Consider the following 14,912-nt stretch of genomic DNA (forward strand, 5'->3'; position numbering starts at 1 on the left):
GTCAGTGTCCCTTTCTCCCCATCCTTCTCCCTCTCTCTTTCTCTCCCGACCCCTCAAGAGGGGGTGAAAGTGTCCTTTCCTGACACTGGGGCCGGGAGGGCAAATTTAATGGAGCTTATAATGCAAATGGTGAAACTGAGGCTCACCCACTTCCTGCCCACTGCTGGTGATCCAGCAGGCAGGAGAGGAACCGGGCCAGGGATCAAATCTCCCCCGTAGCTCTTTGTCAAGGGGCCTCGCCACCAAACTGCCTCCCTCCCCTTGGGAATTCGGAGAAGCTCCCCTCTTCACCCTCCCCACGCGCCTCAGGGTAATGAATGCCTTGGCGTCTGTCTAGGCTGGGAGGAAGCACCCTCCTCTCTCCATCTAAATAATGGAACAAGCATTCCAAGTTGAGGTAATGCCTTTTCTGTAACCAGAACCGGCTCCCGCTGGGCCGCGGATAGCCCGGACTGTAGCCGGATTGTCGGCTGTAGGCCGTGGCCCCTGTCCATGGGGCTGGAGGACGGGATGGGCTTTTGTAGCCGGTCACAGATTGGCCGTGCTTCTAGGCCACTGAGGAGTTACTCGCTGCAGGCCCCGCTCTGTGTGGGATGCCGGGGTTGGGTCCGGGGGTTGGGGGTGGTGCCGGGTCATTTTACCCTAGCCTGATGGGATATTTATCACGAGTTTGGTCCTGCACGACTCAAGGCGCTTGGGGGTGAAGTTCCAGGAATGAATCAGACCTGTTTCTGCCTTCAAGGAGTGTGTGGTCTGGGCAGGTGCAGGAGGAGGCCCGCCCAAAGAAAATCCCAGCCTGAGCAGGCAAAAATTCTGCTGGCAGTGCCTGAGAACAAGGAGGGAGAAGGCCAGGGAGCTCCCCGCGTCTCCAAGGTCTCCAGAGCTCCCGGGACCTTCTGGCCGAGCCGCCCCTGAGGGCAGTCCCCGGTGGGACGGAAGGAGGGACGTCAGGCACAAGCCGGGGGAGGCAGGAAGGAGGAAACCCCGGTACCCAGGGAGAGAGGAAGGAGGACCGGGCATAGAGCCAGGGAGAAAGCTGGCCCCTAAAATAGCTCTGGAGAGAGAAGAGCAGGCTCTAGCTTGGCTCGGGCAATCAGCAGGACCCAGGCCACTCGAGGGGTGTGGAGGGGTTGAGGGATGGAGGGCATCGCTCTGGTGACTCTCCCAGAGCGTGGGGGGCCGGGCCCAGGACGAGCACTATGGCACAGGTCTTGGGGGATTCCGGTAGGAGGCAGCCCCCGCGACCTCGCGGACTAAAGGCCGATTGGAAGGGAGCCAGCAGAGGGGGTCAGAAGGGTGGCCCTGTGGTAGTCGGAAACCACGAGAGGCCTGGGGATCCTCCTGGTCTGATCGAGTGCGAGGCGCCGTACCTGACCTTTTGGGTGAGGTGGTTCCAAGCGATGGCTCCCCGCTCCCACCCTCAAGGACCTTAGAATCTAACAGGGGAGATGGGCAGACATGCTGAGGGAACAGGAGGAGCATTGTCAGTCCAGCTGCTCTCAGCAAGAGCAGGGAGAATTGAAAATAAGGAGTACAGAACCCAAGATGGCCAAAGTGGGCAGCTCTGTGTGTCTCTGTCTCTCTGCCTCTGGGCTGTGGGCATCAGGGGGCACTCTTCCCTGCCCTCCACAGACCTACCCCTATTTTCAGTAGTTTGTACAGCGCCCTGCGCATCCCATCCAGGCCTTCCTGAAAGCTGAAACCCTTACAAGATCCCGGGCTGTGATTCCAGGGGTCCTAGTGTGTCCTCCTCCCCACCCCCTACTCCCCACTGCAGGAAGGTTGCTTTTGAAGTCTCCTCTGCCCCGATCATTCATTCATTCAGACGTATTTATTGAGCGCTTACTGAGTGCAAAGCGCTGTACTAAGTGCTTGGGACAGGACAATACAAAAGCAAGCAGACACATTTCCTGCCCACAAGGAGCTCCCAGTCTATTAATGCAGATAATATATATAAATTAATATATAATGAATAATGATCCCTGCCCCCAACAGCCGGGAAAATGTCCGACGGGCAGGGCGGACCGGCTGGCCCTCATCTGTCCCTCTCCCTCTTGGCAGGTGTTGTGATCGTCCCCAGTGCCGGTGTGGGCATCGTCCTGGGCGGATACATCATCAAGAAGCTGAGGCTGAGCGCCCGCGAGGCGGCCAAGCTGGCCATGATCTGCAGCGGGGTGTCACTGCTCTGCTTCTCCACGCTCTTCATCGTTGGCTGCGACAGCATCAGCCTGGGTGGCATCAACATCCCCTACACCACCGGGTAAGAGGCCACGGGTGCATCCAGCGTCCCCGCCCCCACTCCCAGCCGCAACCGGTCGGAAGCCAAGGCCCTCTTCGTAGCAGGAGGACATGCATAAGTGATATGGGGCTGAATAAACAGTGCAAATCCAGTGCAAGGATTACACAGAAGGGTGAGGGAGTAGGGGAGCTGAGGTCTTGGGGAAGGTCTCTCAGAGGAGATGTGATTTTACTAAACCTTTGAAGGTGGGGAGACTGATCGTCCCTCGGATGTGAGTAATGATGGCATTTGTTAAGCACTTACTATGTGCCAAGCACTGTTCTAACCCTGGGGAGGGGATACAAGATGATCAGGTTGTCCCATGTGGGGTTCACAGTCTTCATCCCCATTTTACAGATAAGGGAACTGAGGCACATGGAAGTTAAGTGACTTGCCCAAAGTCAAACAGCTGGGATTAGACCCATGACCTCTGACTCCCAAGCCCGTGCTCTTTCCACTGAACCACGCTGCTTCCCTGTGAAAGGTCAGAGGTAGAATGCGGGTGAGAAGTTGGCAACGAGAGAAATGTGATCTAAATACAGTGACTAGGTTGGCATTAGAGGAGCGAAGTGTGAGCGTTGGATAGTAGTTGGAAATCAGGGAGGGAAGATAGAAGAGAACAGAGCAATTGCGCACTTTAAAGACGATGATGAGTTTCTGTTTGATGCGGAGGTGGACAGGCAACCGCTGCCGGTTCTTGAGGGGTGAGGATACATGGCCTGAACATTTTTGTAGAAAAATGATCCGGGCAGCAGAATGAAGTATGGATTGGAGTGGGGAGAGACAGGAAGCGGGAGTTCAGCGAGGAAGCTGAAACAGTAGTCAGAGTGGGATAGGCTAAGTGCTTGGATTAACGTGGTAGCAGTATGGATGAAGAGGAAAGGCCAGATTTTAATGATGTTGTGAAGGTACAACCGACAGGATTTGGTGACAGATCAAATATGTGGGTTGAATGAGAGAGATGAGTCGAGGATAATGCCAAGATTCTAGGCTTGTGAGATAGAGAAGATGGTGGTGCTGTCTATACTGATGTGTGCTGGGGGAGGAGTTTGGGTACGAAGATGAGTACAGTGCTCTGCACATAGTAAGCGCTCAATAAATACTATTGAATGAAAGGAGTTCTATTGGACTCGTTAAATTTGAGGCATCAGCAGGACATTTAAGTAGAGAGATCCTGAAGGCAGGAGGAAATATGAGACTGCGGAGAAGGATCAGGGCTGGAAATATAGATTTGGTAAGCACCAGCATAGAAATGGTAGTTGAAGCCGTGGAAGTAAGTGAAGTCTCCAAAGGATTGGGTGTAGATGGGGAACAGAAGGAGATCCACAACTGAGCCCTGAGGGACTCCAACAGTTAAGGGGTGGGAGGAAGAGGAAGAGCTGGTGAAAGAGACTGAGGAGTAGCCAGAGGCATAGGAGGAGAACCGGGACAGTGTCAGTGAAGCCTGGTTGGATAATGTTTCCAGGAGAAGGGGGTGGTCGACAGCGCTGAAGCCAGCTGAGAGGTCAAGAAGGAGTAGGATGGAATAGAGGCAGTTGGATTAGGCAAGAAGGAGGTCATTGGTGACCCTAGAGAGGGCCGTTTCTGTGGAGTGAAGGGGGCAGAAATCAGATTGGTAGGGGTCGAGGAGAGGAAGCGGAGGTAGAGGGTATAGACAACTTGCTCAAGGAGCTTAGAGAGGAAAGGTAAGGGAGATGGGGTGATAATTGGAGGGAGCCATGGGGTCAAGGGAGGGAATTTTTAGGATAGAGGATATGTGAGCATGTTTGAAAGTAGTGGGGAAGAAGCCACTAGAGAGTGAACAGTTGAAGATGGAGGTCAGGGAGGAAGAGGGAGCAGCGTGGCTTGGTGGAAAGAGCATGAGTTTGGGAGTCAGAAGTCATGAGTTCTAATTCCGGCCCTGCCAATTATCAGCTCTGTGACTTTGGATAAGTCACTTCACTTCTCTGCGACTCAGTCATCTGTCAAATGGGGATTAAGACTGTAAGCCCCACGTGAAACAACCTGATTACTTTGTTTCTATCCCAGCGCTTAGAACAGTGCCTGGCGCATAGTAAGCGCTTAACAAATTCCATTATTATTATCATTATTATAAGATGTGAAGGGATGGGGTTGGAGGCACAGGTGCAGAGGGTGGATTTTGAGAGAAGGCAGGAGATCTCTTCTTGAGGTACCGCTGGGAAAGATGGGAGAGTTGAAGCGGCAGGAGGAGGGAAGGACTAGAGAGGAGCAATAAGCTGTACTAAGCGCTTGGGAGGCAAAAGAGGAGCCCCCTTAAGAGACTGACATGGAGCAGTCAAAGAGAACCAGGAGAGGACAGTGTCAGTGAAGTCAAGGTTAGAGAAGGTTTTGAGGATTAGGGGTTGATCCACAGAAGGCAGCTGAGAGGGTGAGGAGGATTAGGATGGAATCGAGGCTGTGCAGTTTAGCAAGGAGCAGGTCTTCGGAAACCTCAATAAGGGCCACTTCCATGGAGAGGACAGGGTGGAAATAGTCCAAGGTAGAATTGATTCTAGATACATAGATCCCCAGGTACCGAGAGTGGGTACAAATGTAACATGCCTGGTGGGTGGGCACAATTTGGGGGTGGTGGTGTGAGGAAGTTAATCTGCTAAGGCTTGGAAGAATACAAATGTGTGGTCAGGGAACCTGCTGGAAACCCCTCACCAGTGGTACGGGTTGAAATAGGAGCAGTTGGCCAGCTCCACGGAAAATGGTTGCCACCACTGAAGGCCCCTCGCCCCCCCGGGACCCAGAGGAGACACTTGGGAGGGGCTGGGGGAGGACCCGGCCTTTTAGGCGGCGACAATCTAGCAGGCGGCTCTGATGAGGAACTTTAGAATAATGAATCCCATTTGACTGATGGCAGGCGCAGATCCTACCCCCAGCTCTACCCCTCACCCCCTGGGTCACCGCAGCCAAATCACTTTACCCCTTTGGGTCTCGGTAGCCTTTTCTGTAAAATGGGGATGGTCAAATTCCTGCCACTCCCCAGGGCTCAAGGATTTGGAGAGCACAAAATAAGGTCATAGTTTTGCCACTACCCCCAAATCCTTGTTTTTTTTGACAGTTGTTTAGAGAAGCAGCGTGGCTCAGTGGAAAGAGCCTGGGCTTTGGAGTCAGAGGTCATGAGTTCGAATCCCAGCTCTGCCACTTGTCAGCTGTGTGACTGTGGGCAAGTCACTTAACTTCTCTGTGCCTCAGTTCCCTCATCTGGAAAATGGGGATGAAAACTGTGAGCCCCACGTGGGACCTGATTCTCCTGTGTCTACCCCAGCGCTTAGAACAGTGCTCTGCACATAGTAAGCGCTTAACAAATACCAACATTATTATTATTATTATTTTTGAAGCAGCATGGCTTAGTGGAAAGAGCATGGGCTTTGGAGTCAGAGGTTGTGGGTTCTAATCCCAGCTCTGCCACTTGTCTGCTGTGTGACCTTGGGCAACTAACTTCTCTGTGCCTCACCTCATCTGTAAATATGGGGATTAAAAAATGTGAGCCCCCCCGTGGGACAATCTGATTACCCTGTTTCTACCCCAGCACTTAGAACAGTGCTGTGCACATAGTAAGCGCTTAACAAATACCATAATTATTATTATTGGCTGGCCAGCTCCCGGAAGCCTGGGAACACGTGACTTTCCCCTCTGACCTATTCTCGGCACTCAGTAAACACCAGACTGATCACTGCCGTGGAAGTGGGTAGAAAAGACAAAAAGGACTATCGATTTAGTTTAACAAACTAAGATCCCGCCGCCTCCTGTAACTGGCCTAAAAGGACACCTCAGTATTTCAGACACCCTTCTTCCCCAGCTGCCACAAGACTCTGGACCCCACACCTCCTGCCACATGGAAACTGTCATGACATCTGATTAGTCATGGCGCTGTGTGAGGAGATTAGCTTGTACCACAGCTCTGCCCATCTATTCCCCCTGTTGAAGGCTGGCGATTTTGAGAGTTTTCCTTAAAAGATCCAGTTGAGGGGTCTCAGAGGCTAGAGAGAGCAGTTAGCTTGGTGCCCTTCTGAGGGATTTCCAATCTATAACAGTTGTCATCATTGTGCCTATTTATTAACTATTTTCTGTGTGCCCAGCCCTTAGCGGAGTCTCTGCCACTTGTGGGGCTCACAGTCCATTAGGCAGGGTGAGCTGGGATATTATCCTCATTTTACAGTGGAAACTGAGGCCCAAGAAAGTTGGTGACTGGTCAAAGGTCTCACAGGAGGCCAGAGCTGCGCCCACCCCATTCATGGTCACTGCTGACTCCAACCAGGTGTGGAAGCACCAAGAAAAATTGCCCTGGGACACTGGGCTTTAGTCCAGAATGGGGTTCGGGGGGAGTGCCCTTTGTCTCTCTGCAGACTCAGTTTCTCTCTTTTTTATATTTGTTAAGTGCTTATCATAATCTTAATCCCGATTTTACAGATAACTGAGGCACAGAGAAGCACTGTGGTCTAATGGAAAGAGCACAGGCCTGGGAGTCAGAGGACCTGGATTTTAATTTTGGCACTGCCACTTACCTTCTGTGTGACCATGGACGTCACTTTGCCTCAGTTTCCCTCCTCTGCAAAATGGGGGTTCAGTGGAGATTTAGTGCTTTTTCCGCCCTACTGTGAGCCTCATGCGGGACCTGATTATCTTGTATCTACCCCAGTGCTTAGCACAATGCCTGGCATGTAGTAAGCCCTTAATAAAAACCACAATTATTATTGTTATTTTTATGCATTACCCCTCTCTTGCCACCCCCAGGGTTGGTTTCCAGGAAGGAGCCAGGGATTCCAGACCCCGAGGCCCAGTTTCCACTGCCAAGTACAGCCCAAGCCTGGCTCCTCTAACTGTGCCCACTGGCCTCTAATAATAATAATTATGGTATTTGTTAAATGCTATGTGCCAAGCTCCTGTGAGCAGGGGCAGGTTCTTGGGCTCCCATCGTGCCGTGCTGGTAGGTGAGGGTCTGGGAGTGTCTGTCCTAACGAACTGCTCTGTCTCTGCCCCTTCCCCCAGCCCCTTCCTCACTGTGACCCACCGCAACCTGACCGGCAGCTGCAACGTCAACTGCGGCTGCAGGATCCACGAATACGAGCCCGTCTGTGGATCGGACGGCATCACCTACTTCAACCCTTGCCTGGCCGGCTGCGCCAGCGCCGGCAACCACAGCCTCGGGGTGAGTCGCCCGCGCTCCGGGGGAGGTGCCCGGTCTGGACCCCACGGTCGATGGCCCCCCCCGCAACTGCTGAGCAGGACCCCGGCCTCGCTCACACCAGAGGGTTTCCAGTTGGTGCCGACAAAAAGGTGCCAACGGTGACTCTGTGGCCTGCCCTGGCCGGGAAGCCCACCCTCTCCCCGTCCCCTGCCCCGTCATGCCACTGTGGCCTGCAGCACAGAGCTGGCAGCTGTTTTACCGATTCCTGCCGGGGAACACGGGGAACAAGTGTACAGCTTGTGAGTTTCTATCGCTGGGCTGGGCCACCCTGAACCCCGCAGCGGCATTCCGGCCAAGCCGGGCCCCACGAGGGCCCGCCTCGGGGTGGCGGGAAACGAGATGGGGAGAGGCCACGGCAGCACTCTGGTCCGGTGTGTCCCATCTGGTCCCAGGGCCGGAACTACACCGACTGTGCCTGCGTCCAGAGCCGCCAGGTCATCAGCCCGCCCACGGCCGGCCGGCACGGCCAGCTCCGCGTGGTCATCGTGAAGACCTATCTCAGCGAGAATGGCTACGCCGTGTCCGGGAAGTGCCACCGCACTTGCAACACCCTCATCCCCTTCCTCGTCTTCCTCTTCATCGTGACCTTCATCACCGCCTGTGCCCAGCCGTCCGCCATCATAGTGACACTCAGGTGAGGGCGCTCACCCGCCAAGGGGCCCCCGCGCATTCGGGCAAGGGAATACATAGCAGCAGGGGATGGGGCGATATCTAGCTTTATTGAGCGCCCATGAGGAGCTTGGACTCCACCGGGTAGGGGCAGACACAAAAGTTTTTAACCAACAGAGCAGTAGTCAGAACCTGGGAAATTTAAAGTACAGGTTCGTAGATTCACGAGGAGGCCGTCGAGTCGATACACGCCGGGGGTATTAACCGAAGGACGTTGGTTGGAGGAAGTGTGATTTTAGGGGGAGCGTGTGGTCTGCCCGATCTGGGGAGGAAAACGGAGTAAGTGAGGTGTGGGGGAGAAGGCCGGGCTGGACGGATGGACTGGAGAGAGCGGCAAGGGGATCAAGGGAGCCAATAGGTAGGAGAGGGAAAGGAGGTTTTTGCCAAGTGGGAACGGTAATGTGTACACCAGGCAGGATTTCTCTTTGTAGTTTGGTAGTTGGGTTGAGGGGCAGGGGTGGGGCCAGTTTGTGGCAGTGGGCCAAAGACCTTCCATCCCGGCCTTTCTCCGTCTCCACCTCTTCCGGGGCCGGGGCATCTCTTGGCTTCATCAGACACAGTTTCTTCAAGACGGCACCCAGCGTAGCTTGCTAGTTCCAAAGCCAGGCACGGGAAACCCCTCTCCCCGCCCAACACAAGGGGGCAGAGGACAGGCTTCGTTCCCAGGTCAGAAAATAAACAGCAGTAGGTGCGGGAAGTATCAATCTGTGGAGGAGAGTGTGGAGGCAAAATTAGGGAGGGGTCAGATGGATGATGAGGTGGGGCCAAAAGCAGAAGAGGTTTCTCTGACCTTCCCCGCAGGTCCGTGGAGGACGGAGAGAGACCCTTTGCGCTGGGGATGCAATTTGTTTTACTCCGAACGCTTGGTAAGTTTCCCCAAGAATCAAGGCTCATCCTAAAGCCTCTCTGTAGAAAGCTGTTCTAGGTTCAGGCCTACCGTCCTGGCTTCCATCCCACTCAAATCAGTAGACAGAAGGAAGGCGGATGGGCCGCAGGTGGTTTCTTTTTCCCCAGGGGATGTCGTACAGGAAACCCTCTGTAGGGAATCGCTGACGGGGTCCCAGCGGGTGCTGAAGGATGAAAATGTTTCTAGTTTTCGGGGGTTGGGTCTGTTGGCGATGAAACTAGCATCATGCTATGAGGACAATTTCCCGATCTGATTCCAATCCAACCGATGGTATCGACTGAATGAGAGCACAGGAGGAGAGTAGGAGAGTATCGGCAGACACCCACGCTCGCTCACCCCCAGCCCTCCAGGAGAAGGTGGTGGGGGAGGGGAGACTCAAAATAAACTAGGAGACTTGGAAGAAGCAAGAATGGAAAGATGGACAAGTAGGGAATGTAAATTGATCTGATCTGAGTGCCTAAGTGCTGAGGTGGTGTTTGGCAGGATGTGACCTGGAGAGAAGAAAAATGATGCAGGGACAGTCTCAGGGGCTTTCAGAAGGGGAAGTGTTCTGATCCAAAAGGGCGTGAGCAAGTCAGGTGGAGATGGGAGATTTGAAGACGAAACCCTCTTTAGAGAACACGGAGGCGCCTGATGTCAGTGGCTGGGAGAGTGGTAGGGACTGGATTTGGGAGGGAGGCGGAGGCCTAGGTGGGAGGGGCGGTGCCCGCGACCGCCTCTCCGGTGGCCGGCTGGGGAGAGCCTGAGGGATGGCGGCCAGGCACGCTGACTTGGTGTAGCTGCAGGAAGGGAATCTCCCTGCAGTAGCCTGAAGGGAATCGGACAGGAGTCCCAGCGGACCGGACCGACTGGACGTTGCCCTCCAGCCTGGGGAAATTCATCCCCCGAGCTGGATTGCGCCGGCCGCCCGAGCCCAGTTCCCGGGAGAAAATGTGTCAGCCACTGGGGTTGGATCAAGGTGCCTGGCCAAAAAAATGGCCATTTTGTACAGGGGTCAAACAAGAAGGCTTAATCCAAGGCCAGCAACAGGAAGATGCCATTTTGGCAGAGTGGGATGGGAGGCATGTTTCTCTCTTTTCCCCCCGCCCCAGACCTTCTCCAAACCTTCCTGGATCATCAGGGTTCGTAGAAAGGTCGCAAAGCAGTTAGCTTTCCCTTCTTCCAGCGGCTGCCTTTAGAGCTGAGATGTCGGCGAGGGTCAGGGCAATCGCCGTGTTTGGAAGCTGTAAAAGAAACCAACCCAACTACAGCACCAACAGGAAATGAGTTTCCTAAACTCCCACCTGCCCTCCAAACCCGCCCTTCTCCCCATCTTCCCTGACTCCTCCAGGCCCCCTTTTCCCCCCTACTGTGCTGCCCGAGCACAACTCACCTGCCCTTCCAACAGCTTCCTTCCTCCTCCTGTAAGTGGGCTCCTTCCTCCTCCCGTACGCGGGGTCGGCGTCCGTCCGTCAAGCGTGCGGGCTGACGCCGGTCCCCGGGGGTGTGCGTTTCCTCCGCAGCGTACATTCCGACCCCCATCTACTTCGGCGCGGTGATTGACACCACGTGCATGCTGTGGCAGCAGGAGTGCGGCGTGCGGGGCTCCTGCTGGGAGTACGACGTCACCTCCTTCCGCTTCGTCTACTTTGGGTTGGCGGCCGGCCTCAAGTGCTTCGGCTTCGTCTTCATCTTCCTGGCCTGGTACTCACTCAGGTGCCGCGAGGAGCGGCTGCGCGGGACGCGGCCCAGGGCGGCGGCGCTCCACACCGTCAGCGAGGCGGTGGCCGACGGCCATGCCAGGACGCGGTCCTGCCCGGCCTTTGGCGGGCCCGAGCTCCTGCCGGAGGAGGGTGGCCTGGCCCGGGGGATCCCCAACACGGCCCAGACCTACCCTGGCGCTGAACCCCCGCATTGCCCCGGCCCTTGAGGGACACCTCTCGCTCCCCGTGGCCCAGGAATGCGACAGGAAGCCAGCATTCCAAGGCGGGCGGCAGCAGCTCCATCGTCCGGTCGGGCACGGGACTGGCCGCTGTCTCAACAGGAGCCTGGTGCGTTGGAAGAGCCACTTCCCTCCGGGTCGGAGGCGGGGCGTGACAGATTGGGAATTTTGCTTCACCCAGTCAGTGCTCTCCGCTAGAAAGCACAAACAACGTGATGCCACTATGCAATTTGAGTGGCCATGGCCAGGAGGAGCATCCCAAATGGCTGCCCGCTGCTTCTGGTTATTCTCCTGGGGAGGCTCCGGGTCATCTTGCTGCTTGGGGGGTGCCCATCCAGGATTTTCCATAAGGAAGGGGGTGGGTTGCCTTTGGCCCCACGGAGCGGTAATGGGGGAAGTGGGCACGTCACCCCGAGAGCGGGAGGAGAGTGAGGCCTGAGCCGGTCCATCGGATGAGCGATGACTTTCCAACGGCCTCCCGGGATATACGGCGGTGATCTCTTCGGCCCGACGGTGAGCAGGGAAACCCAGTCCGGGAAAGAATCACCTCAGACCCCGCTGGGACCAGCCACCTTGGGGCCGTCGGAGCTGAGAGGAAAAAAGTAGGAGAGAAACCACGCCAGCGGGCAAGGTGACGAGGGCCTAGAAAATACATCTGTTTCGCGGGGGCCATTGTCATGGGCATTTGGACTTGAATCACCCATAGTGTCTTTTAGGCGGGTCGGGGAGCTTCGACTTGGGCTGGGTCTAAGCAGACTGAGGCCCTTCTCCCTGCCAGCCGCCCCCTACTCAGGCCGGGAGTTTGCCTCCTTTTCCCCCCTCACTGAGGGCAGCCCGGAGCCCAACAGGCCCCTCCAGTTGCTCTTAACCGGCTGCTTTCCGCAGGTGTGCTCACGGGAGCCAATTCAACTGCTAGTTTCCGTTTCCATTAGAAGAAGGTTCCGGTTCAAGCTCACCCTCCCAACCCCCTAGTTCAAGTTTCTGACGACAATAATCAACTCCCCAGTAGCAGGCGCCAACTAGGCAAAAATGCAGAGCAGAAAGGGAGCAGAGCTAAAAGTGAAGCCACCGCGAAGCCTGCCTTACCTGAATGCTCTGCTCCAACTGGTGGGTGGGTTTACTGGGTGACGCTGGTGGTTGTGGCAGTGAAGGAAAAATGGCGGCACTGTCCCACCTGTCTCTGGGGGAGGAGCGGAGGCCAGTTCGGGCCCGGCACCAGTCTGTCCGTCTCAGGCTTTGGCGTGAGTTTTGGAGGGAAGGAGAACAGAAATCCTAGCAGCTATATTCACCTCCATCTGCCCCTGGCCCAGGGGTGTCTCAGTCCTGAGAGGTCAGGCGGACAGGTGGCTGAAAAGAACAACGGTGAAAGGAAAAATAACCGTAGGAATCCGGCCCGCTGGACAGAGGGGAGACGGGCAGTCGAGGCTGCCCTCTGGAAAGGAAGAAGACAAAGGTCATTGTTCACAGTTGACGGGTGGGCAGGCTGGGTCTCTGCTCCCCACCTCCTGCTCCCCCACTCCCCCACTCCCCGCCTCACCGACCACTCACTGTCCAGCTGGAAGGAACCGTCCCCGGTGCCGGGGCCGGGCGGGCTGGCAAGCGGAGATCGCTTGGAATCGGGGCAAGTTCATGCTTATTTGGCAGGCACTTGGGGGCATCCAAGAGACGCACAACAGACCGACCACTCTATGGTTCCCCAGCGCCACTGCCAGTTACTGTAAACTGTCTGGTTACAGACCCGAGTACTTGGGACTTCAAAATCAAAACCTGATGCACTGAATAAATAAAAGCATGTTCTTTGACTAAAACCAGGTTGCCGCCTCCACTCTCTGTCTTTGCCCCTTTTCATCCCTCTCATTCTCGCTGTCTAGCCCCGTCTGTCTCTATCTCAATCTCTGCCTTCCACTTTCTATACCTATCGCTGTTTGTCTCCTGTTTATCCCTGACCCTGTTTCTCGGTCTCTTCCTGGCTGCCTCTCTATGACGATGGTAATCATTGTATTTATGAACTTACTAATCATTGTATATATGCACTTACTATGTGCCAAGGATTGTAGATAACAAGATAATCAGATCAAACACAGTCTCCCTACCAGATGGGGCTTACAGACTCAGCAGGAGGGACAGCAGGTACTGAAGCCTTATTTTACAGTTGAAGAAACTGAGGCCCAGAAGTGAATCGACTTGCCCAGGGCCACAGAAGAGGAATGGCCCACAACAGGGATTAGAACAAAGGTCTTCTGTCACTTGGGCCCGGACTCTTTCCACTAGGCCATGCTGCTGCTCTGGTTCTGGGGATCTGTTCCCCTTTCTCTGCATCTGTTTAGAATGTGTCTCTCTGCCTTTCTGTCTCCCTCTCAGACTACCCACTCTGACCCAGCCGGTCTTAGCTCAGGGCTCAGCCAGCAGTAAGCGCCCCCCTGCCCCCCTTCCCATAGTAACAAATAATTATGGTACTTAAGTGCTTACTATGTGTCTAACACTGTTCTAAGCACTGGGGTAGATACAAGTTAATCAGGTTGGACATTGTCCCTGTGCTCCATAGGGCTCACAGTCTCAGTCCCCATTTTACAGATGAGATGACCGAGTCCCAGAGAAATTAAGTGATTTGCCCAAGGTTACACAGCGGACACGAGGTGGAACCAGGATCAGAACCCACCCCCTTCTGACTTTCGGGCCCGTGCTCCATCCACTAAACCACACTGCTTCCCATGGGGCAGGGCTACTCCCAGAGACCCCCGGCTATAAGCTGAGCGTGGAGGAATGGGGCAGGGGATGTGAATTTGAGGAGCAGAACTCCCTCACACAAACTCCTCCGGTCCCAAACTCCTGCAGGTGATCCTGGCCCTAAGGTCTACTGGGGTAACCTCTGTCTGGGCCGGGCCAAGAGGCCAAAGATGACAGCACCCCTCACCGTGGGGGGTGCCGGCATGGGCCCCTGCCCTTGGCCAAAACCGTGCTCCCCCTGACCTGCTGCTGCTGCCAAGCAGGGCCGAGAATTAACCTTGGGGTGAGAGATGGACTTCTCCCCATGGGGCCCACTCATTCCTCGCCTGGACTCAGCAATGGGCAAACTTAGACCCGCAGCACGGCCTAGTGGAAGGAGCACAGGACCAGAGACCTGAGTCCAAATCCCTTCTCCGCCACTTGCCTGCTTGTGTGACTTCGGCCAAGTCACTTCTCTAGGTTTCGGTGCCCTTACCTGTAAAATGGGAACAAGGAACCTAGTCTCCCTCGCCGTTAAACTGTGAAGCCCAAGTGGACTGGTGACTGGCTCCGATCTGATGATCTTGTATCAACTCCAAGGCTTCGCAAAGTCCCTGCCAAATTACAAAGAACGTAACAGTATTTCTGCCCGGTGCAAAAGACCCCTCTGTGGCCCTTAGGCTCTCCCGGTCCACTACTTCCTGGCAGAAGGCCCCCCTTGCTGCCCGCCATTTGTGCTTCCAAAGCCAACGGCTGGCGGAGGCAGGGGCGGTGAGAAGCGGGGAAGCACCTCAGTGATTAAGCAAGTGTCCGAGGGCCTGCTGAGCAACACGGAGGGAAAGGGAGGGAGGGAGGGGAGGATGGACGGACGGGTGGGCAGATGGGCAGGAGGGAGGATGGACGGACAGGTGGGCAGACGGGCAGCCGGATGGCCAGCCTTGGGTCGGGTTGTGCTAGGGTTATATCTAATGGATGAACCAGCACACTGATGCAGGATGGTCCTACCTTGCCAGGCTGTAGGGTCTATGGATCCTCCTCTCGTCCTCCTCCCCCGGGTCGTTGTCCTTCGGAGGCTGGTCCTGCTCAAGGGTTGTTCCCAGCACAACCGGGTGCCCAAATGTCGCAACGGCCCCTTCCTACAGGGGCAGGACTGGCTGCCGGCGCAGGACAGACGGACAGACTGCCCCACGGCAGGGTTGGGGACCAGGCCCATAAGTTGGGGGGCTGAAGG

At 55.5% G+C, this 14,912-nt stretch overlaps 1 protein-coding gene across 1 annotated transcript in view; it reads left to right on the top strand.

Annotated features, from left to right (window-relative positions):
• The window catches only part of SLCO5A1 (solute carrier organic anion transporter family member 5A1), a 41,522-nt gene extending 28,736 nt beyond the window's left edge, over nucleotides 1–12,786 (top strand). The window contains exons 5-9 of the mRNA XM_029069807.1: nucleotides 2,062–2,260; nucleotides 7,280–7,439; nucleotides 7,871–8,112; nucleotides 8,949–9,013; nucleotides 10,557–12,786. Of these exons, the coding sequence (XP_028925640.1) occupies nucleotides 2,062–2,260; nucleotides 7,280–7,439; nucleotides 7,871–8,112; nucleotides 8,949–9,013; nucleotides 10,557–10,963 (1,073 nt within the window). The 3' untranslated portion in view covers nucleotides 10,964–12,786. The remainder of the gene's footprint in view (nucleotides 1–2,061; nucleotides 2,261–7,279; nucleotides 7,440–7,870; nucleotides 8,113–8,948; nucleotides 9,014–10,556) is intronic.
• Nucleotides 12,787–14,912: the final 2,126 nt, after the last annotated feature.

The sequence above is a fragment of the Ornithorhynchus anatinus genome, chromosome 7 (genome assembly GCF_004115215.2).
Source record: "Ornithorhynchus anatinus isolate Pmale09 chromosome 7, mOrnAna1.pri.v4, whole genome shotgun sequence".
Lineage (NCBI taxonomy): Eukaryota > Metazoa > Chordata > Mammalia > Monotremata > Ornithorhynchidae > Ornithorhynchus > Ornithorhynchus anatinus.